At 61.0% G+C, this 20626-nt stretch overlaps 2 protein-coding genes across 2 annotated transcripts; one reads left to right on the plus strand and one right to left on the minus strand.

Annotated features, from left to right (window-relative positions):
* Positions 1-155: 155 nt before the first annotated feature.
* On the plus strand, positions 156-10610 carry VOLCADRAFT_103002 (uncharacterized protein; the record flags this gene model as incomplete). The annotated part of the gene is made up of 14 exons (XM_002946364.1): positions 156-391; positions 789-984; positions 1366-1488; positions 1737-1808; positions 2219-2374; positions 2734-2908; positions 3120-3273; positions 3539-3618; positions 3880-4061; positions 4363-5230; positions 6191-7069; positions 7292-7486; positions 9414-9595; positions 9769-10610. The coding sequence occupies 14 exons, from the start codon at positions 156-158 to the stop codon at positions 9982-9984; spliced, it is 3714 nt and encodes a 1237-aa protein (XP_002946410.1). The 3' UTR covers positions 9985-10610.
* Positions 10611-10719: 109 nt separating this feature from the next.
* Positions 10720-20437, minus strand: VOLCADRAFT_115980 (uncharacterized protein; the record flags this gene model as incomplete). The annotated part of the gene is made up of 7 exons (XM_002946529.1): positions 10720-11184; positions 11739-12109; positions 12284-12660; positions 13082-13231; positions 13574-19719; positions 20043-20233; positions 20323-20437. The coding sequence occupies 7 exons, from the start codon at positions 20435-20437 to the stop codon at positions 10720-10722; spliced, it is 7815 nt and encodes a 2604-aa protein (XP_002946575.1).
* Positions 20438-20626: the final 189 nt, after the last annotated feature.

Raw genomic sequence — 20626 nt, forward strand, 5'->3', positions numbered from 1 at the left:
CTTTTAAGCCCATGCTGGAGCTGTGGGGAAGTCGCCTGTTCCCCGGCCAGAGTGGGCTATAAATGTATACTCGTATCCGTGTTCCTACGGAGTTAAAGCCGACGCCTCCACAGGTTCTTGAGGTGCGTGGAGTAGCAGCAGAGGCGGACTACCATATGACAGCATGCAGATTTGACCGCTGCCGTGGTTACTTGCAGGACTACGTGCGCGTGCGGATTACCCAGTATATTGGCCATTTCTCACAACGTCTTGGTCATTATGCTCCCGGCCTTGCGAAGGAAACGCTTGATAGGGCTGCCGCAGAGGCCTTAGCCTACCTACCACCGGGGGACCACGGGCAGCTAAGCCTGGAGGACAAGCAGCTGCAGCTTGTCTTCCGCCATGACTGCCTGTGAGCCCTAGCCTCGATTACCAGCAAAGGGAGCGCGTCGCGACGGCCAGCTAAAGGCCTGGCTGGTTGCGTGTCTGGGGTATGCGTCCTGGCCTCATCGTGCTTATAAGGGTTTCACCCATGATCTATCCACAACCTTGTATCTTGCTGTGTGCATATACACATGGACACCTCTTCCCAAGGTGTATGAGGGCAGCCACAGGGTATTGTTTGGTAGTTCATCTGTTTACGTTTGGTTGCAGCCCCACCACTATCCTCTGCCATATTTTGAAAGGGCATGTCGCCCGGTGCGTAGTTGAACCCATAGAGTCACGCATTTTCCTCGCCATGCCACACGATTGCCAGAGCTGATGTATGTCCGTTCGTGTTTACGGCCTGCCGTCTATGTCGACCGCAGTGCCTTGGGTTGCCTGGATCCTCAGTGTGCCCTGTGCACACACAATCCATCACGCCGATGTACTGTCAACTTTGACCGCAAGTACCTTGTCAACGACCTCCTTAAAGCGCGATGCGGCGCCTGCATTCGCGTTGAATTGATTGACCCGCTGACGGGACAGCCTGTTGAGGAGAAGCTGCCGGAGATTACTCTACAGGTAATGGATGTGTGCGCACGGGTGTTAGAGATGGGCAGGAAAAGCATCAGGGCACGTGAAATGCATCGTAACACTTCCACGGCTTGTAACACTGGTAGGCGCTCCATGGGGAATAAGCTGGGAAGCGGTAAGCTGACGTGCCGGGTAAGGGAGCAAGGGGCAATAGGCAAGGACAACGAAGATGGTTACGGAAATCGTTCATTTATTATGGGTTGCGTCCATGAAACCTGACTTAGGCTTCAGGTCACCCATAATTTTGCCACAATAACAAACGGAAAGAGCAGGAGCTCAGCGTAGCCCCCAGCGTAGGTGCTCTTTGCGTCAGCGGCTGAGTTACGATCGTAACCCTAGGGTTGTGGCATTCCTCATGTGTACATGCAGATCTCTGTGCTTGATGGCAACCTTTACGACAACAAGTTCTTGGATAGCGGCAAGCAGTACGAGGGCGGAACGGAGCCGGCCGAGGAGTTGGATGCGTGCGCTTTGCTACAGAACAAGAAAAAAGTGAGGCCTGGGTTTTGCAGACGATTCACACAGAAAGTCCGCGGCCTTGGGCCATTGGCTAGGGCGATGTGTAGGTGATTGCAGTATTGTGGCCGCGCTTTGGCGCAACAACACCGATTGCTGTTTCTTTCTTTTATTAATGTCATAGACAAGGCCTTCGCTACGAACATCTATCCAGGTGCGGCATGGTACCTGTGCTGTGCACCGCAGCTGATACCGTATATACTAATCACTGCGCCCTGGTGCAGAGCACTGCGCTGTTGGTCTGCGGCAGCGGCGGCTCCAACGATGCAGCGGGCTACGTGCTGTTGACAATGGTGGTAAGTGGGGTGGGGGCTCATGATGCTGAGTCCAAATGAGGCATGGGCGTAACTTCTGCTCCCGAGGCACTTGTTAGTAGGAGAGCTTTCTAGTGACCACAGCATGCATCGTTTGCGCATTGAGGTGCATGCACCGTGTGCCCCGTATAATTGAGATTGTCGATAGCAGAGGATAGGTTGTGGGTCGCCCGTACGATTGTGTGGCCTGTGGCTATATGGCTCCCGAACAAGATGCAATTATCCGCTCGCGTCAACGTCAACTTTACCGGGATGTGCAGCTTATGCATGTGAAGCCTGCGCCATGCAGATCCCTCTATAAGGTGTCTGCACCCGCGACCCACGAGCTCTCGACTGATTAGCTGACTGGGTGCTCAAGTTGTAGCGGCATCTTCCCTTGGTATGCTCCACAGGACGGCAAGGTGCCGCTGAATGACTTGCATGTCACGGACAGCAGTGAAGCCATCCTCAGCGGCCGTAAGCCGCCCTTCCGGTTGCTGGTCCGCGCGCTGCTGCCGCCGACTGGGCCCAGGCTTAACATCCGTCATGCGGTGTCGGAGGGCTTCGTGGTGGGTTGCTTAAGGCGCATGACTTTCGCATGAAGGTTGTTTGCGTTCGTATCTCACAACCCCAAACCAGCTGTCAGCATGCAAATGGCCAAATTTATGTACGGGAAACGTTGCAGCATTTGGCAAAGTCGTTATAGATCAACTGAAGTGCATAGCGCGACACCACTTCCCTTCAGCGGGGCCTTGCGCCAATGTTGGATAGGAGGGAGCTGATCATCCTGGGAAGGCAGATGACACTGTCAGGACGGCGTGGTAAAGGGAAGACGATCGCTGTGTCCTTGAAGCCATGGCTTTCTCTGCCCGTCTTGTCAGCTTCCCCTCACCAACACCCTTGCTGGGCCCTGACCCATGCTCGCTAGGTGGCCACCCGGCGCACCCGCACTGCGGGCAAGGCAGATATCCCCTCTGTGGACGACCCTGTCAGCAAGTTAGAGCACATGGGCAAGGAGACTGTGAAGAAGCTTGCGGATCTGGCCACTGCAGCAGAGCAGGCGGGCGTGGAGATTGATATTCCGGAGAACTGCGTGCAGAAAGGTGCGCAGGGGCAGGGAGCTGATTGCCTGCGGTGCTGATGAATGCAGCAGCGCCAATCTATCGTGCATCACGTGAAATCGCACAACCCATACCATCCTGCTATTGTGCTGCTGCTCGCACCAGTCAACCTGAAAGGTGCCGAGGCTGACTGGTATCATGATGGGGATGTTCGTGATTGGGTGCCACATCCTGTTTTTGTCCCTCCCTGCAGTTGGCGAATTCAAGTTGCTGGCGTTGCGGGCAGACCAGGATGGGCATCTGCGCCAGAAGCTGCAGCACGTGCTCAAGCTGAGCAAGGAAAAGTGGGACGAGGCGCGCGACCACGCCATGCGAGCCGTCGTTGCGGACAATCGTATGCGGGCCTGGTAAGGAGGTGGGAAAGCGGGGTCCAGGCACGACGAGGAAAGACAGGACCAGGACAGGAGCTAGGAAGGGCATTCTGTGGGTGGTGCTGCGCGAGGATAAATGAGTTTGAGCAGCAGCCCTGGTGCTGCCGGGGGTTGGCTGATGCACGTTCTGGGGCCCCTTTCGATTTGCCAAAAGCGCTGGTACTGTGCTTGCGCCGGTGGGTGTGCTGTGAAGCCGCAAATTCCGTTTGCCCGTCACCTGCCACCTGCCACCCCACCCTAGGTACGCAGACCGGCGTTCGTGTGAGCTGGGCGTCCTGTTCACGGCACGCATGGGCAACGTGGACCTCGACCGCCCTGTGGGTGAGTGGGCCATATCGGGGCATCCACGACATGGTTTCGTTGCCTTGCTGGGCCTATCAGAGGCGGAACTGCGGCTTTTTCCCTGGAAGTCTTGGTCGCTTCCACTGTTGGGGTCTTTTCGAGGGGTATCGTTCGCGCACGCTGACGCAAGGAGTGTCAGTGCGGGTTTCACCCGCAGGCGGACTCCATGCAGGGCGCTTACCTGGTCGTCCGCTGATACGTGGTGGTGGTTGGTTTTGCCTGTCACGGCCTTATCCGCAGGCTTGCTCCAGACCCGCATGGAGGCGGGTGAGCGCAAGACGGAAGCCATTCTGGTGGCGCAGCTGAACCCCACACAGCGGGAGATGCTGCGCCATATGCAGCCGCAGGCAGTGGCGGCGTGGTGGGCGCCAGGTCACACGGGATGGGCCATTTTCCCCATGGACTCGGACACCTTTCTGCAGGTACGGCGTGAGGGTTCCATGCGGTCCTCGCCCACATCATCTCGGGTCTGCTGGGTTACATGTTCCAATCAGCTGTGCCATTGGTCCCCGACCGGCACGAGAATGGTCACGGGGCGGCGCCCAGTGGTCGGGCTTGGCGGTTAAAGATAAGGGGGGAACAGCCGAGTTCTAGGTCGCGTGCCTGTTGCAGGTGCAAGGATACAAGGCATGCACTGCATGATGCCCGACTTTGACACCTCGTTGCCTACGGCCATCTGGCACTGCTTGTTCTATAACACCTAAACATGGCTCCTGACCGCAGAGCGGCACGCTCACAGCGGCGGCACCGCCGCCGTCCGCTCTCGCGACCGCAGCTGCTACGGCCGCGGCTGCCAACGTCATCGACGCGCCATCTTCACCCTCACAATCCGCGGTTTCGCTGGGCGCCATGCCCACTCGCCGCCAGACGGGCGGCAGCGGTGGCGGTGATATCGGCGGGCCTGGCCAGTCCAACGACCCTGCGACCCTCCCCCCGGACAGCGCGTTGCTGGGGAAGTCCGCGCTGCAGGGGCCCTTGCCTGGCGGCATGCCCCTGCCTGTGATGCACAGCGTGGCCGGTCACAGCCTGAACAGCGGCGGCAGCCTGCCATCTGCGTTCGGCGGCAGCATGTCCACCACCCTCGGTGGCGGAATGGGCTCTGGCCGAAGCAGCCGCGCGGGAAGCATGACGGACAGCCCGCCTCCCAGCATGCGTCTGCAGGGCCCAGCGTTGCCCATGCAGCCACCGCAGCCGTCGCATTTGTCCCACCACCATTCCCTGCCACAGCCACCGCAGTCACAGCCTCAGCTGCAGCCGCACGTTAGTATACACAGTCAGCAGCAGCTGCCGAACTTGTCGAGCCTGCAGCCGATGTCCAGCTTCCAGAGCCAGCCCAGCCTGCAGCAGCACCCAAGCCTGCAGCAGCACCCAAGCCTCCAAGCCCACCCAAGTTTACAGGGACATCCGAGCTTACAGGGGCACCCGAGCCTGCAAGGCCACACAAACGTGCAGCAGCACCCGAGCATACAAGGGCACCCGAGCCTGCAGCAGCACCCAAACCAGCGCCAGAGCGGCCCAGGGAGTATTGGCGGTGGTAGAGGGCCCAGCTTCTCCTCCACGAGTCCCCTCGGTCCTCCGGGCGCTGATGGAGGTGCGCCGGGCGGCTCAGGGACGCAGCCCAATGGTCCGCCACCCGCCTCGGGAGGCCCAGGCGCCATGCACATGATGCCTCCGCCACCCCCGCCGTCCATGTCGGGGGCTCGGGCTATGATGCTGCCGCCGCAGCCCCTGCCGATGCCATACCGCGTACCACCGTCCGCACAGCAGCAACAATCACAGCATCTTCATCAACATTATCGTCCCCCATCCGGTGATGGATACCAGCATGGGCACCACATGCAGCTTCAGCAGCAGCAGCAACAGCAGCAGCTGTCGCAGGCCGGCGCCATGGGTCACATGGGACCGGGCCACAGCCAGCACAGCCTTCAGGCCGCAGGACAACCCAGAGCAAATGGCGGTGGCGGCTTTCAGATGCCCCCACCATCGATGCCTTCACATGCACACCACCCCTCCGGTCCGCAAAGGATGCGAACGATGGAAACGCAGTCACCTGCGCAGCAGCAGACAACCCAGGTTCAGCCACAGACGCAGATGGGGCGGGGGGGCCAGATGCCCCCGCCCGCTCATTCAGCGGGCGGGGGCGGGGGAGGTGACCTCGACGGGGGCCCGGTGCTGCTGTCCGGCGCTGGTATGCGCATATCCCAGGGGGCCCCACCAATGGGCCAGCAGCACGCACAGCAGCAGCAAAGGCAGCATGGCATGCTGTCGCACACGACTGGAAGGGGGGAGGAAGGTACGACAGCAATGATGACTGGCTTGTAGGGCGGCAATACATCCCTCCTGTCCATATTGCCGCGGTCTGGTACTGGAAGGCCCCGCTCTTTGTCCTGGGCTGGGCGTTTCAAGGAGATAAGTGAGCTCTCCGTAGCGTGGGCCTCATTCCCCTGTTTTAAGCCCTCGCTTCTGGAGCCGGCCGCGTGTAGTTCGCACAGGGCCAATCTTAATTGATGGATGACATGTAGCGCCCCCGCAACGTTGCTGGTGTATGCAGACGCATCCGATGACTTGCCGTCGCGGGGATCGGCAAACCCACGACCGCACAAGATGCCGTCGTTGGGTCGGGCACTGGACATGCACTACCCGGGATTAACACCGGACCTGCAAGGCGGCATGAAGCCCGACTACATTACCGGTGTGAGCGGTCGCAATTGTGGTGCTGGCAGCGGGGGGATGGGCAGCGGGGGAGGTGGAAGCAGCGGTGCAGGCAGCGGAGGGGCGTCCTTGGCCAACACTCCGCCGCTTACGACAAGTAATGACCCGGGGCCTTTCCATTGCAAGGAGGAGGTCGCGATGGGCACACCCAGCGGCGGTGGAGCGACCGCAGGGGCGCCACCTTCCGGGAAGGCTCCGAGCCCCGCAGCATCCGCGCCAAGTCCGCCGCACGGCATCCATCCTGGTCCACGAGCGCCGCCGCCAGTTCCAGGCCAAACGCCACCAGGAGCCACACCACCACCTCCGGGACCGCCCCCTAACCCGTTCTTACGTGTACAGAGCGCCAAGGGACCTGCTTTGGGCCCTGGTGAGGACACGGACGACTCTGAGTCGGACGATCCGCTGCTTGCAACGCTCCCATCGCTGCAATTGATTAATAGTAACGCTTTTCCAACGCCGCTTGGTGGCGGTGCCACGGCGGCGGGCGTTGGCCAGCGGGTAGGGACCCACGGTGGCAACGGAACCAGTGGCGGCGGAGCGGTGGGCGGTGGTGCCGGTGGTGGAGCTGGTAGTGCGTTCACAGGCGTCAGTGCCAACGGGGGCCTCAATGCGCCGTTGCCCTCGCTACTACACATGATTGACAGCCAGCAGCTAGACATGGTGCTCGGGGAAAACATGATTCTCGAGACCTCGTCGTTAAATACCAACTTATCCTACGGTGAGCAGGCGGCAGCATGGCGTTCTTAGGGCCTGAACACCTGAGCCGGGCACTTCTAGCTGACCTTGCGCTTTGGATACCAAATTTATATTTTCAAAGGCATACATCTGTCGTAACCTGTCCCTATGGCCGTCGCTTGATGCTCTCCTGCTAATGCTGCCCCCGCTACATGTTGGTTGCTTTCCATTGCGCCTCTGGGTGCCGGGATTCTAATGCACGCAGGCTTGTTCCTGCCGCCAGCCATGGCAATGGGGGAGGGAGCTGGTTTGCTCCCAGGCACCCAGTCCAAGGAACTTCTCAAGCCGACCACCAGCGGCCTGGACACCATGGCATCAATGGAGCTTGCACTGCCGGGTGTTCGCAAGAACGAAGCGCATACGCCGGGTCACCACGAGCAGAAGGCGGCGGCGAGCGCAGGTGGGGCCGTGCTCTCACACGGTGTAGGGGGCGCAGCGGCAGGTGTGGGTGTGGGCCTCAGTGCAAACCGCACTTTAGGCCCTTACGCGCGGTGACTAATGTGCAGCGGAGCTTGACGATGTGTTTCGACAGAGTAAGCCTCAGCAGGAGAAACCTGCTCCTGTTCCACGGCCCCACGCATGTAGATAAGGGTCCTACGCACAATTTTTAATGGGATCCGGCCTAACTTAATTTTAACGGGCTTCTGCAGCCATATTGTTACCGCCTTAGGTTGTGCCTTTTTAACAAGTTGTTAACTATTGCTGGTTGTGTACTCTGCTTTGGTGAGACGCCCGCTGCCACCAGAGGGAATGATATGCTGTGCTTTTGCTAATAACTTCTTATGTTGACGGTTGACGCTCCAGCAGCGCAATACTGCAGTGTGTCCCTAGAATATTTGTGAGCGTATGGCTTGCCCCTCTCTTACGATGGCAAGGTCTGAAGTGCGATTTGAAGGTTTGAAGTGAGAGCCAACAAGGGATACACGACTTAGCAGGACTCGGTACTAAGTTTTGACCATGGATGAAGTACGTTTTGTTTAAAGAGTGCTTGGGTTTGGTGGATGTCAAGGGCGATTGTGCATTGCGTCTACCTAGCCCAAGAACCTCTATGCAGGTTCGGCGCAGGGAGGCATTGATTTTCCCTCCCTTACATAGGCGCACGGGTGGATTTATAGGGCTTTCCTGGCTGCTTAGCCAGGTTTGGCACCGGGGGTGTTTTACGTGGACGCAACAAAACTTCTGACTCGAACGAATGCGGCACATGTTTGAAATTTGCAGTTCAACACGCTGCTCCTCATCGGTTACAGCAAGTAACGTTGAGACTGACCTTGTCCCACACCCCACCCTACGGGACCTAACCTTGGTAAAAGTGAGAACTGATTGGTGTTCCTAACCCGCAGAAGGGTCATGGACGCGCTGCACACGTGTTCCCAAGTACACGCTTCGAACTTAGTTCCATGCACAAAACTACCCCTCGGCACATCAGCCTCATTTAGCCTCCTCTTTCTTGCTGCCACCGGCGACCAGCCAGTACACGCCTACAGGTCAAAGCGGAGAGGGGAGAAGTGAATACGGAACAGGTCCCGACGTGAAAAGTACACACGCCTGCAATACTCACCCGTATAGGCTGCAACCGTCCACCAGGCCAGTTGATGCTTCTTCCAAACATCAGGATTTGCTGGCGCGTCCCACCAGTTCACACGGTGCACGCCATCATCCTCTGCAGGAAAGCAGGCCATCGTTTCCCATATCATTATCAGTCCCATTACAATCCCGTCATCAATTCAACTAGGGCAAAGCTGAAACGAAGCTGCATATCGAGGACTTGTGATGGTCACGTTAAAACAATTATTGTGAAATCCACGCTCTCACCGCCTCCTGCCATTCCTCGCGTCTGCTGCATCTGGTGTGGTGACCGCAGGGACCGGGCGCCCCTGGCCATGAGCATCTGCGCGCGAGCGCTTAACATCTTCCGGAAGAACGGCACGGAGGAGGCGACTGAGGCGTGTAAACCACTGTACTAGCTTAGTTAGGACCCAAGCCAACGAATCCTTAACTAATGCGTCTGGCAATACTTAACTGAAAGACACTCCAGGGTGTCGTTCAGTGTACGAACCTGTCTTTGTCGCTCTTTGTGCGCTGAATACAATACTGTCTGTCATCCCATGTTGTTACGTCGGATCATCCTGCTTCCTGGAATTCTCGACAAAGATGATGTCTTTGCGGCAAGCTCCTTGCACTCGCGGTCAGTTACCAACCCATCATGAGCGCTAGTTTGTCCGTATAATTGATCAGTAATGATGATTGCTGTACCTGGCTAGCTCCTGGGGAGTTGGATTTGAACTGGAAAGGGGACCTTAGCTGCAAGCCGATGTCCCTCCGTGCAGGCGCACGCCCGTTCCAGGCCGCTGTTCAGCGCCCAGTTCGCATGGTTTCATGCGATGCAGCAGCTCTGCAGTTTATTAAGGGTGTGAACGAGCCGACCGTTCCCGAGGTCCGCCTGACGCGTTCGCGAACGGGCGCCAACGGAACTGCGATGTTTGTCTTCGAAAACCCCAGCATTTTCCAGGCAAGTGAAGGCGACGCGTCCTAGGTAGATCGAATCGGGGACTTGCTTCCGACTTGTGTCCGTCGACTCGCGCGGATTGTGGTTGCTCCTTTGGTTCGCGTAACGATCAAGCACCTGCTCGTATGATGTTGCGGCTCTCACCCATTGATGTGTTTCGGCTCATCTTTCTGCAGGCTTCTGGGGAAATGGGTGACATCACTGGACTCTTTATGGTCGACGATGAGGGCGTGCTGAGCACCACTGACGTAAAGGCTAAGTTCATCAACGGCAAGCCCCAGGCAATTGAGGCAAAATACCAAATGCGCAGTCAGTTTGAGTGGGATCGTTTTATGCGCTTCATGGACCGGTATGCTGAGGATAATGGTCTGGGCTTCGAGAAGAACAAGTGAAACTACGGGAAGGAGTACTGCACTGTTGGGGAGATCAGCTGGGTCGTGTTAAGGACGGGTGCCTACCCCTTACTGGCACCTTCAACCCCGCGAAACCCCTCCGTTATTGGCCAGTCCATAGCGGGCATTTTAGAGCCTGCGCATATCGTTCCGTAGGCATAGGCTCTGAAGGATTGCGATCGATATGGAAGATGGTTGTCGTTGTCGTCAGCAGCTGCGGGCAAATTGCAGCGAGGTTTTTCCCCCTTTTCCCCACGGGGTGACGCCGTGCTGACGTACGGGCTGGGCAGCAGTGTTTTGCAGATTGACGAGCGGTATCATGTGGAAACGGACCCTTGCGTGCTGTCCGACCGAACTTTAGGGTAGAGCGCACAGTAAGGCCTCGTGGTGTATGTCTGGTGCGCATGCACCACGCATTAAATTTTTATATTCCTAAGCTACTTCCTCACGAGTTTGGTCACAAGCAGGCCATTTATTCATGTTTTACATTTCAACCCGCCACCGCGCATGGCAAAGATGTTCCCTCCCTGTCAACCGGCACAAAATTGTTGAATTTGGCTTGCAAGCAGACCATGATGCGGACACGCGGGTTATTAACGCCTCTCTGTAATGTGCTAAGCCCCGCGATCCTTCTACGATGCACAAGTACCTCAGCCCGCGCAATAGCACAAGCTAGCAGTGGTACATCCGCATCACCTTCACCACCAGCGACGACAGCAATGGTGACGCATCTTTTCACCCAATAAGGTTCGGCTCGTAGACAGCTAGCGAACCCGCCAGGGTGCAGCGCCGCAGCCCGGAGAGCACCACCTTCCGCCCCAACAACGCTGACCGCGGCACGGCCACGCGCTGCTGCCAGGACACCTGCAGCTCCCGACGGAGCGCCGGGTGGCTGCCCATGGCAGCTGCCATTTCCATCGGCGCCATGCTTTCCGCATAGTAGCGGTGGATTGCGGATAGTAGCTCCCGTGTTGTAATACCTCCACTGCCACCACCGCCGTGAAATCCGATGGCTGCTTTAGCTGTCCCCCGGCGACCACTTCTGCGACCGTCACCAGGATCTGTGTGGTCTATGAGTCTGTGGCCAGTGGTGAGCTGCAAAACGTCTCGTGGAGAACGGCCCTGCTGTGTGACCGTGATGGCGTGGTGGCCCAGCAGGCCATGCTGATCTTGCGGCAGCAGTAGGGTCAGCCGGGAGCCCTGCGGGGGTAAAAACCAGCAATCACAGAATTGCGTCATTTTCCGTGGTAAGGTAATATGCTTCATTAGGACGAAGCATTATGTGTTCTGGCCTCACTGCAGGAACTCTGAGCTGCCTAACTTGGCTGAAACAGCCAGGTCTTACCGAGAATAGAGCCGTATGCGGGGTGGGGCCTTCGCGGTAGCTGGCTTGCAGGGATGACCATGCTTTGCTTAGTCCCCTCGATGACCTTTATCCTGACCCAGATCGCAGGCCGTGCCTAATGTGTTCCCTTTGGAATGCTAGGCAAGGGAGTAACTTGCTGGCCTGTGCAGCGTCGGAGTGTGGAAAACCCTAAGCGAACCAGCTGGATGTACTGTATGGTCATTCATCCATTCATGGATGTGTGTTGGTCAGGGCCCACCATGAGTACGCCAGGTTGCATGCACGAAAGCGGTGTAAAGCAATGCAACTGGCATAGACCGCAACTCTCTGTTGCTGCACATGCGGTCCCAGGACCCGCCTTGCTGGAACTGCAACCTGTTCCCATAACATCCGCCAGGAACCAACTCACCGTGAACACCACGGCGTCAAGGTCCGCAGGGCCCACAGGCCGTGATCCTCCCCGCGCCATTGGAGCCCGGCCGCAGGAAAACAATTGCTCAGTGCTAATGGGCCTTGCGCTGCAGCCTTCGCCCCAACGCGAGCCCGCTTCTTGGCTGGGTGCCTGCCTGAACGCGCCGGTCTGTTCGTCCCAAGCCGCCTCCGTGTCAGCGCTTCCATCCAAGCCGGCGTAGGGCTCCTCGTCCGAGCCCATTGCAGGGCTCCCGTCGATGGCTTGCGCTCGGTGTGGCGGCTCCGTCAGCTGCCACACCAGATTTTCCAGCAGCACCCGGGGGGCCACTGGTTGCAGAGTACTGGGCTGGTCGCCGGCCAGGCCCAAGCCTGCAGGGAAGGCCCCAGGTGGGCCATAGAGAACAGATCGAGCAGCCTGTCGGAAAGCCAGGCGATCTGCGCCACATAACCCAGCGTCTACCAGTAACTAACGTATATCAAGCAGCAACGAGAAATAACAAACCAACAACTTAAACACGCATGCATGCACATGTGTAGCCTCACCTTGCAGCTGCGTGCCCGCTGCTGCCTCGAACGCCTTGAGGCCCATGAGGAACTGCCGCCGGGCTTCTGGGGTTGGCCAGGGGTCCTCCACCGGCATTGCCTCCCCGACATCGCCGCCGCCTGTCGCCGCCGTCAACTGATCTGCACCGCCGCCGTGCAGCGCTGCATCCGACAACGGGCGGCAACGACTGTTGGGCCCCTCAGCGTCTGGAGTGGGATCATCCAGCACCCGCAGCAGGGCGTTTGCAATGCCACGTGACAGGCACAGCAGGTCAACAGTACCCCTTTCCCCGTGTTCGCCGCTGCTTCCGGGACCCCCTACAACTGGGATGTCCTCCCCTCGCAGGGACTCTCCCGCCAACGGCGCGCCCGCCAACCTGGGGCAGCGGGTTCAAAACAGGGCGTGATTATGTCTTTGCCGGAGCCGACACATGCATGCAACGTGGCGTGTGCGAGTAAGATACGGCCATGCGGACAGCCAAGTCACAAAGTGGTGCAACCCACTGATGCGACTGTGGCGGCGTGGCCACCGCCGCTTTACTCGTGAGCAAAAGAATGGTAGTCTCTTGCAGCTCCAGTTAAGGCAGTTAGGGCCAATTAAGGGTGACCGGCACATGGCAGCTTTACGACAAGCGTTACACGACACACAAATGCACGCAACCTTGGGCGGAGCAGTGCACCTCAATACAAAAGGACTTGTATGTGTGGCGCAGTTTGCGGTGGCCGAGAGCACTGCAGAAGTGGGGTCGGTATGTGAAGGGTTTGGAGGGTTCAGGGTTCCCAGTCAGCTGGCCGTACCTGGTTAGTGAGCGGGGCGACAGCAAATGTGCCCCCCATGCCAGCCAGCGACTCGCACGGGAGTGCTCACACACAACGGCTGTGGCCCCGCAGCCCAGGTGCGTTGCGGTGCTGATGTGGCCACCTAGCGCCTCCACCGCAGCGGTGCACCTACAGTGTTGCGGAGCACGGCGCAGCAGGGGACAAGACGGGGCGGCAAACAGAACGTGTGACCTCGCACAGCAACACGACGAGCTCGACCGTCGATTCACTCATCCCTCGTGCGGAGTACAGGCAGGTTTCCTGTACCTAGCAACGAGGCAGACATAAGGCCCCATATCACCCCATAAACTGCACTGAGGACAAAAGCGCGTCGGGGGCTGTACTGCCTTCCTTCCCGTTCCGCCATTCCCTTGCCTCCTTGAGGAGGGAGGGCATTCCCAATCCTATTACCCCTTTCTTGTCATGGGTTTTGCACAGCGCTTTTCTCACAACGTCGCGGCCGCTGCTCACGTTTCAGCCTGCTCTCGAGGAAGGCAGCGGTCGATGATGACTACTGCGCCCTCCAGCAGGCCCCCAACGGCGCTCGCGGCGCTGTCTCGCTGGCGGCCACCGCAGCTGGCCCCTTCTTTCAAGGGCGGCTCTCTCTCCTCCCCTTTCTCCTCCTCCTGCTGGTGCCGGTGACAGCGGAGTCCGTGACGCCCCGCTGCAAGCAGACCTCCCCCGGGTCCCTGGCTGCCACTGATGTGTGGGCTCGGCCCCGAGGCGCCAGCGGGCACGGAATCGTCAGCCAGGTCCAAGGCACACAAACCTGCTGTAGTCTCGGCAAGAGACGGCGTCGGGAAAGGCGCGCCGCTTGGCGGACGGCCGGACTGCTCGACCGTCAGACCTTCAACCTGGTGCTGTGGCTGTGGCTGCGGCAAGGATTGCGATCGCGACGGTGATTGGGAACTGGAGGGCAGCACCTGTGCGGCGGCCGCAGCCACGTCCTGCATCGTGGTGCTGGCGGCGGCTGGTGCGGCGGCGGAGCCCCCAGAGAGTTCATGCAGGTTTTGCCGTGACGCCAGGTCCCCAGCAGCAACAGCGGGCGGCGCTCCATACGCATGCGTCCTGCTGTTAAGTTCCGCTGCATCACCGGACAGGGTTGGCGGTTGCTGCATTGTGGCCTCCACGGCGACCCCTGGGCCGCCAGCCCACTGCATCTCTGCACAACTCATCTCACCCCTTAACCCCGCTGCTGCTGCTGTCGCAGCAGGAGGCGGCGTGTGTAGCCCCGCCGCTGCCCTGCCTGCTGCCACCAGTGCATCCACGTCCAGCGGTTCGTCGTCGCTGTCTTCGCCGCCCAGCCAGGGTCCGGGAGTGACCGGCATCGCATCCAAACCGCCGCTTGCAACCGGGTTGCCTCCCTGGGCCGACGGCTCCTCCTGGACCCCCGAGCAGCCGCCCCAGCTACCGCGCGTAGCCGTTCTCTGGCTGGCCAACCCCCATGCATGGGGGCGGGTCGCCCAGGGCATTTGCGACGTGCGCAGCCGAATCTCCTCCGGCTTCAAAACAGGCAGACTGACAATTGGGCCGTCGGAGCTTCGGGCCTGAGAAACTGTCAACATAGAGCTCATGACCTGGCTATAGCCCTGGCTCTGGTGGTTGCAGCCGCCGTGCTGGGGCCCCTGGCTGAGTGCTGTCGAGCGCAGTAGGGCCATGAGGCCCCCACCCTGGCTCTGGCCGAGTACCGAAGCCTGACTGTTTCGACTCTGGCCCTGGTAGGTTGGAAGGAAGCTCTGCCTAAGATTCACGCCAATATGGTTACTGTTGTGGCTTGGGGCGAGCTGGCTGTAGCTCAGGCTTTGAGGGTTAGGGTTTCGGATCCGGTTGGATGGCAGGGACGTGGCGGCTGAAGCTGGTGGCGTTGGTAGTGGCGGCGGTGGGGCGCCAGCCACCTCTCCTGACGTCGCTGCGGATTTCCCCTGCGGCTGATGACATGCCTGGAAACTGAAGCCAGGGGCGGCGCCTTGGTCTTCGGGTTCCAGTTTGCAACGAGGAGGCTGCATTGTCTGGGCTGCACCTGCGGCGGCTCCATGTTTCTCGCTGGGCGGCCCCGCCAATGCAGCTGTGAAGTCACCGGCTGGCTGATCAGTCCCCACGGCCGCAGCGGACGTCGACGAGGACACTGCGCCGCAGGCCGTTAGCTCCTGTGTAGAGGTCAGCTCAGGTGGTGCCACCTGCCCGGGTAGGGGTGATGGTGATGGGGGTAGCGGTGCCTTCATGGCAATTGGTGTGGAGCGCCGGGGCTGCCGCTGTTTGCGCCTGCCCTGCGTGGACAGCAGCGTGGGCGTGCGGGAGTCCATCTTCCGAGCGGCGGGCTTAGGAGCCCTGCCGGCACCCTTGCTGTCGCCGCCGTGGAGGACGACACTGTCCTCCGCGCTGGCGCCGCTGCTGCCGGCGCATCGCCGCCTGCTGCGCTGGCCGGCGCCGAAGCTAAAATCCGACGTAGACGGCGCGGGTGTCAGAAAGGGGTCCACTCCACCGCCCTCACCGCCACCACGATGCGGGTCGGCAGGGGGCCCAGCTGTGTCATCGGGACGCATAGGCGGCGAGCAGCCGAGTCCCGAGGGTGATGTTCCCGCTCCTGATGCTGCTGTGACGCTGTCGGAACCTTCACCTTGGAAGCCTGACATGCCGGGGAGGCGGCCGCCTTCTCTTCCCTCCACTTCCGCCCCTTCGCCGGCTGTATTTGTACAGCTCCTAACTGGCGTCAAGACTGCGCCATGTGGTGACAGCGGTGACGGTCCAAAGCGGCGCAGAAGTGCCGCGGGACGCAGGTCTGATCCCGGACTGGGACTAGGCGTCCCTAGGCTGTCGGACGGCGCCCCGGTCTCCCCTTGGTCAGTCCCCATTCCCGTCACCGGGGGTTCCGTCCTCAGCATACCGGGCGTAGCGGCAGCGGCTGCTTGTGCGATGCCGAAGGCGCAGGAAGCACCGCCCGCCGGGCGCAGTCCTCCCGCAACACCCAACCCGTCATTGCTGCCGGGATGCTGCTGCCGCTGCTGCATGGACGACACTGCCGCAGGGACGTCCGCCGCGTCCGCACTCAAGCCGTCGTCCCGGAGCGGCGACGGCGGCGCCGCTGTCGCAGCCGCACTACGCGTAAGGCTCCCCGCAGCTGAGCCTGGCATCGTAGGAGGTATTGCCCGAACTGGTGGTCCGGAACCCAGCCCATGCTGCAGCGACATCTCCGGGCCACGCTCCCATTCCATGCCGCCCTCGGCGTTGATTTCGTTGCCTTGAGCTTGATGGTGATTGCGTTGGTCGTCGGAAAGCAGGGCGTCATGCTGATGGTGGATGTCCCTCCGGCCACCAAGGTGGTGAGAGCCGCCGTGAATGTGCAGCATGGACGAATTAGAGCCACGGAAGGCCCCGTTGTCAAGGCCGCCGGCATCCTGTGGGCTGGTGCGTCCATCAGCATCCCCAACGGGCAGCTGATTCGCGTTACTGCCCTCAGCGATCCCCTCGTGGATACCCTCAGCGGTCCTCAGCTCCCCAGACTCAGGCTGCGCTACAGATGTGGCTACGTCGTCGCGTGCGCCACGGCTGAGCTTCTGCTGCTGCAACAGACGGACAAGTTGGGAAAAGCTGATGTCGTCATCGCTGCCGCCTGCGCCCATGACGTCTTCGCTGGCAAGGCAGCCCGCCCTGAGATCTCCCTCCCTGGACCTCTCCAGAGGAAGCTGCAGTCCTGTCCCCGCAACTGCGCCGGCCGGCGCCGGGTGCAATGGCCGCAGTGCTGCCGGTGCCGCACAGATGTTTGGAGAGCGAGCGTGTCCCGCGGCCGCCACTGGGACGGCTGCGTGACTGGGGTCATAGGGCTCCGGAAGGCCACAGCTGCCGCCACTATCGCCAGCCCTCGTCGATCGCGTCGGTGATTCCGCATCCAGCCCGGGGGCCCGCAGCTCCTGACGCGCCTCCCGCATCCCCTCAATGAGCTGCGTCAGGGACGGCTCCTCGGCGATATCCGTGCGGTTGGTGTCGCTGGTGCTGTTGGACATCCATGGCCGCGCCGCCTGCTCACTACCACGGACGGGCCCCGTTACGACTGCGGCAGGGACAGGGGCAGCAGCCGCTGGTGCCCCCGGTGCTTCGCGCTTCGGGCCAAGCGCGAACCCAGCTTCCGGAGAAGAAAGGTAACGAGCGGGCCGTACAACCAACCCCTCCTTTGTCGCTGCCAGTGGCGGTGCAAACGGCGCCGCAGCTTGGCCTGCGGCATCCCAGGCAAACAGTGGGCGGCCGCAATCCTCCCGCGCCACCGGTGCGAGACGAGTGTCGTTGAGGGGATGGCTTTCGCCATCGCTGCGGCCCCATAGCTCGGCGAGCGTGGGAGGGCTGGCGTTGTGCTGCGGGACACGCCATGCCACTCCTGCATCTACCCTTCCACCCACGCCTGCGTCTGGCCCTTCATGGGTGGTGCGCAATGGCAGCGACGGTGACGGCGGCATAAGGGGTGAGGAGTCATCTTGCGGCCGGCCTACCGCCTGGGGAGCATGCCCCTCTGTGTTCCCGCCGCAGCCCATCCGCAGGCCCTCCCTCGCCTCCCGCAGCCCCTCGATCATCTGTGTCATAGGGCCTGGCTCCGCGTCTGCCCCGTGCTGCTCCTCCTCTTCCTCGTCAGCCCCTTGGCCGGTACCGCCCGCACCCCGGACGGGGGCCCCAAGGGAAGGTTCCGTCCGCTGTCCTGCAGCCCCAATGGAACCGGCGGCTTGGAGAGAAAACGGTAGCGGCGGCGCCCTGTAGTACGCGTATGCTGGGCCTGGCAGCTGCTCGCCGGGCCTCGCCTGGGGCCTCACCCATGCATCGTGCTCCTCCCGATCAGCCCCATCCGTAGCCCAAATGGCGTGGTGAGCAGCACACTGCTGGTGTTGCTCGGATCGCACATCCACGCCGCTCAAACGCGTTCCAGCCGCAGGGCCGTCCGGCGCCAGAGCTGGCCGCGCGCCATCGTGCACCCCGGGTCTTGCTTCCACAGCGGCCGGCCTCGTCCCCAGGCCCTGCCTCGCGTCCCGCAGCTCCGCAACCAGCTGCGACAGGGGTGGAGCCCACCACCCCGATGCCTCAGCGTCCCCTGGGCCCATGGCCCCATGTGCAACAGCAGCACAAGCACTGCTGGTATCCGGGTGCCGCTGCGCTAGGCCCTGGCCATAGCGCTTACCCGGCAGCTCCTCCCGCAACTGCTTCTCATTTGGGATAGCCCTGGCATCTTCTCCGTCACTACCCCTACCGCTTATGTTGTTGCTACAAGACGGTTGCCACTCTGCCGTACCAGCTCTAGCTGCAGGGCCTGGGAGCCCTGGCTCCCCTGGTGCAGGCGGCGATGTGTAGCCAGTAAGGTGCACCTCCTGCTGCTGCAGCGGCGGCGGTGACTGTGTCGCTGCCGGACGCTGCGGTTGGGCTGCCTGCCCCGCACTTGGCATAACCACAAAATCCTGACGCAAAGCCTGAAGGTCCTCCGCTAGTTGTGTCAGCGAAGGAAAGGGCACCTCCGCCTCCTCGTCCTCTGTCTGTGCGAAGACACCACCCAGCGGCCCCAGCCCGGTCCCACCCGTCCGTGCTGCCCTCGTGCCCCCTGCGCCAACAGGTACGCCGTCGCGGCCTCCAGCTGTCATAGGCGCACCGGTCCGGCCGCCGGGGACACTCATGGTGTGGCCCGTGGCCGTCGCAGGCGGCCTACTCGCACCTGGACCCGCGGTTGTCCCGGCTTGAACCTGCACGTCGCTTGCGTATGCCATTCGGGCCGCCGGGGACACAGCAGGCTCCGAGGAACGTTCCGTGCCCAAGCCCGATGTGACCGCAGCTGCCCGTGGATCAACCGGTGCAGTTGGTGCAGTCGGTGGCGGTAGGTTACTTAGGACTGAGCCCTGAGACGATCGCGGTGAGGCCAGCGCCTCGAAAAGAGCCATCGCGGCTGGGTGGCGGATCACCAGCCCACCTGACTGGCTGCTGCTATTCTGCTGCACCCAGCGGTTTCCCGCAGGGCCGGTCTCTGCAGGTCCACCCGCCACAGGGCCCCCTCGGGAGGTACTATCAGCCGTGATGGCGGTGGCGGTGGCGGCGGAACCGGAGGCGGTGCTGCGCGTGGCTCCCATGAGGTTCACAGGTGCAGCCGCAGTGGCGATACCGGCTGCCCGCGGCTGCAGGGCCGCTGGGAGCCCCACGTCATCGGCCGACGCCTCTTCAAGGTGCCGTATATGCCACGGTTTCGCCTGCGGTGGCGCGCCGCCGGCGCCGCCATCGTCCTCCGTTAGCTGCGGCGGCTCGGCCAGCTCATCCTGATCACCGCTGGGCCCACCAGCTGCTGACTTGGGCATGCCCGCGGTACCCCGGGCCGGTGGCGCGTCCTCGGGGACGGAAGACACCCGCACCCGCCAGGGACGCCGGGCCACCTCCGCCACTCCGGTAGCTGGGGCTGCGGCATGGAAGGCGAGGAAAGGATCCTCCTCCACCTGGCTGAAGTGGACCCGCCAGGGTGCTGGCTTTTGGGCCGTTGTGGCGGGTGCAGGTGCGGGCACGGCTGGCGGGACAGCCGCGACATCAGGGGCAACAGGAGGCTGCCAGGGCCCTGGCGGCTTGGCTGCAGTGACCGGAACCTCATGCTTGACAAAGCTGGCCGGCTGGAGGACCCACGGCGTGGCTGTGGGTGCCAGTGGCGGGCGGAGGTCAGCAGTCCGGACGGAAACCGTGGGATTTGCTGCCAAGCGCGCCGCGGTTGCAGTTTTGGTAGTTGTGGCGACGGGATTTTGCGTGTGCCCATAGCATGCACTGCCCCCGAAGGTAGCTTGGCTTTGCGGATGCTGGGTGCCTACAGGCTGCTGTCGGTTGCTCAGCGGTTTTCTGACCTCCGGGCCCTGCAATCGGCAGTCACTTGCACATTTCAGCCCGGAACGTGGACTGCCCGCACGGACGAACGTCCCAGACATGTGAGTGGAGCGCTTACACGTTGGCCTATAGCAAATTGTCCAGGGGGCAGGCATTTCGCCTGCTGTTCGCAAGCTGCCAGCCAGTCCAAACCGATTATGGCCTGAGGCCAGAGTTGCGGGTTGCTGCGAATAGCGTCAAGTTTCTGACTATCTGTCCCAGGCCGTGTGAGTACATGAGTACAGCGCCTTGAAAGGTTCGGCGAGTAGTCTGTTGTCGGGGAGGTAATCGACAGACAGCTTCAGTAACTCGGTATGGTCCTCAACGAAGGCGGAACACCATAGCCCATTATGACACACCTCCTCCAGCTTGTTTTATTTTTCTCTGTGCCTCGCTTTTCTCCCCTTTTGCCAGGCCACTTGTGGTTACCACCACGCCAGCTGCCCATCCCTTCTGGGCAGCCTTTCCGCTCATTTGTACACATTAAATTATAACCAAAAGCATAAGCAAGGATTATAGCGTAACAGTTGCCCTTTCCAAAGTTAGAATCCGAAGAGACAGCTGCTTTGTATAGAGGGCATCAAATTCTGGGCGTGCCTGCAACATGTAAGTAGTTAGTTTGGCTACGGTTTTCGAGAATCCCGCACTGCATAGGCAGCATGA

This window comes from Volvox carteri (assembly GCF_000143455.1).
Source record: "Volvox carteri f. nagariensis unplaced genomic scaffold VOLCAscaffold_3, whole genome shotgun sequence".
Classification (NCBI taxonomy): Eukaryota; Viridiplantae; Chlorophyta; class Chlorophyceae; order Chlamydomonadales; family Volvocaceae; genus Volvox; species Volvox carteri.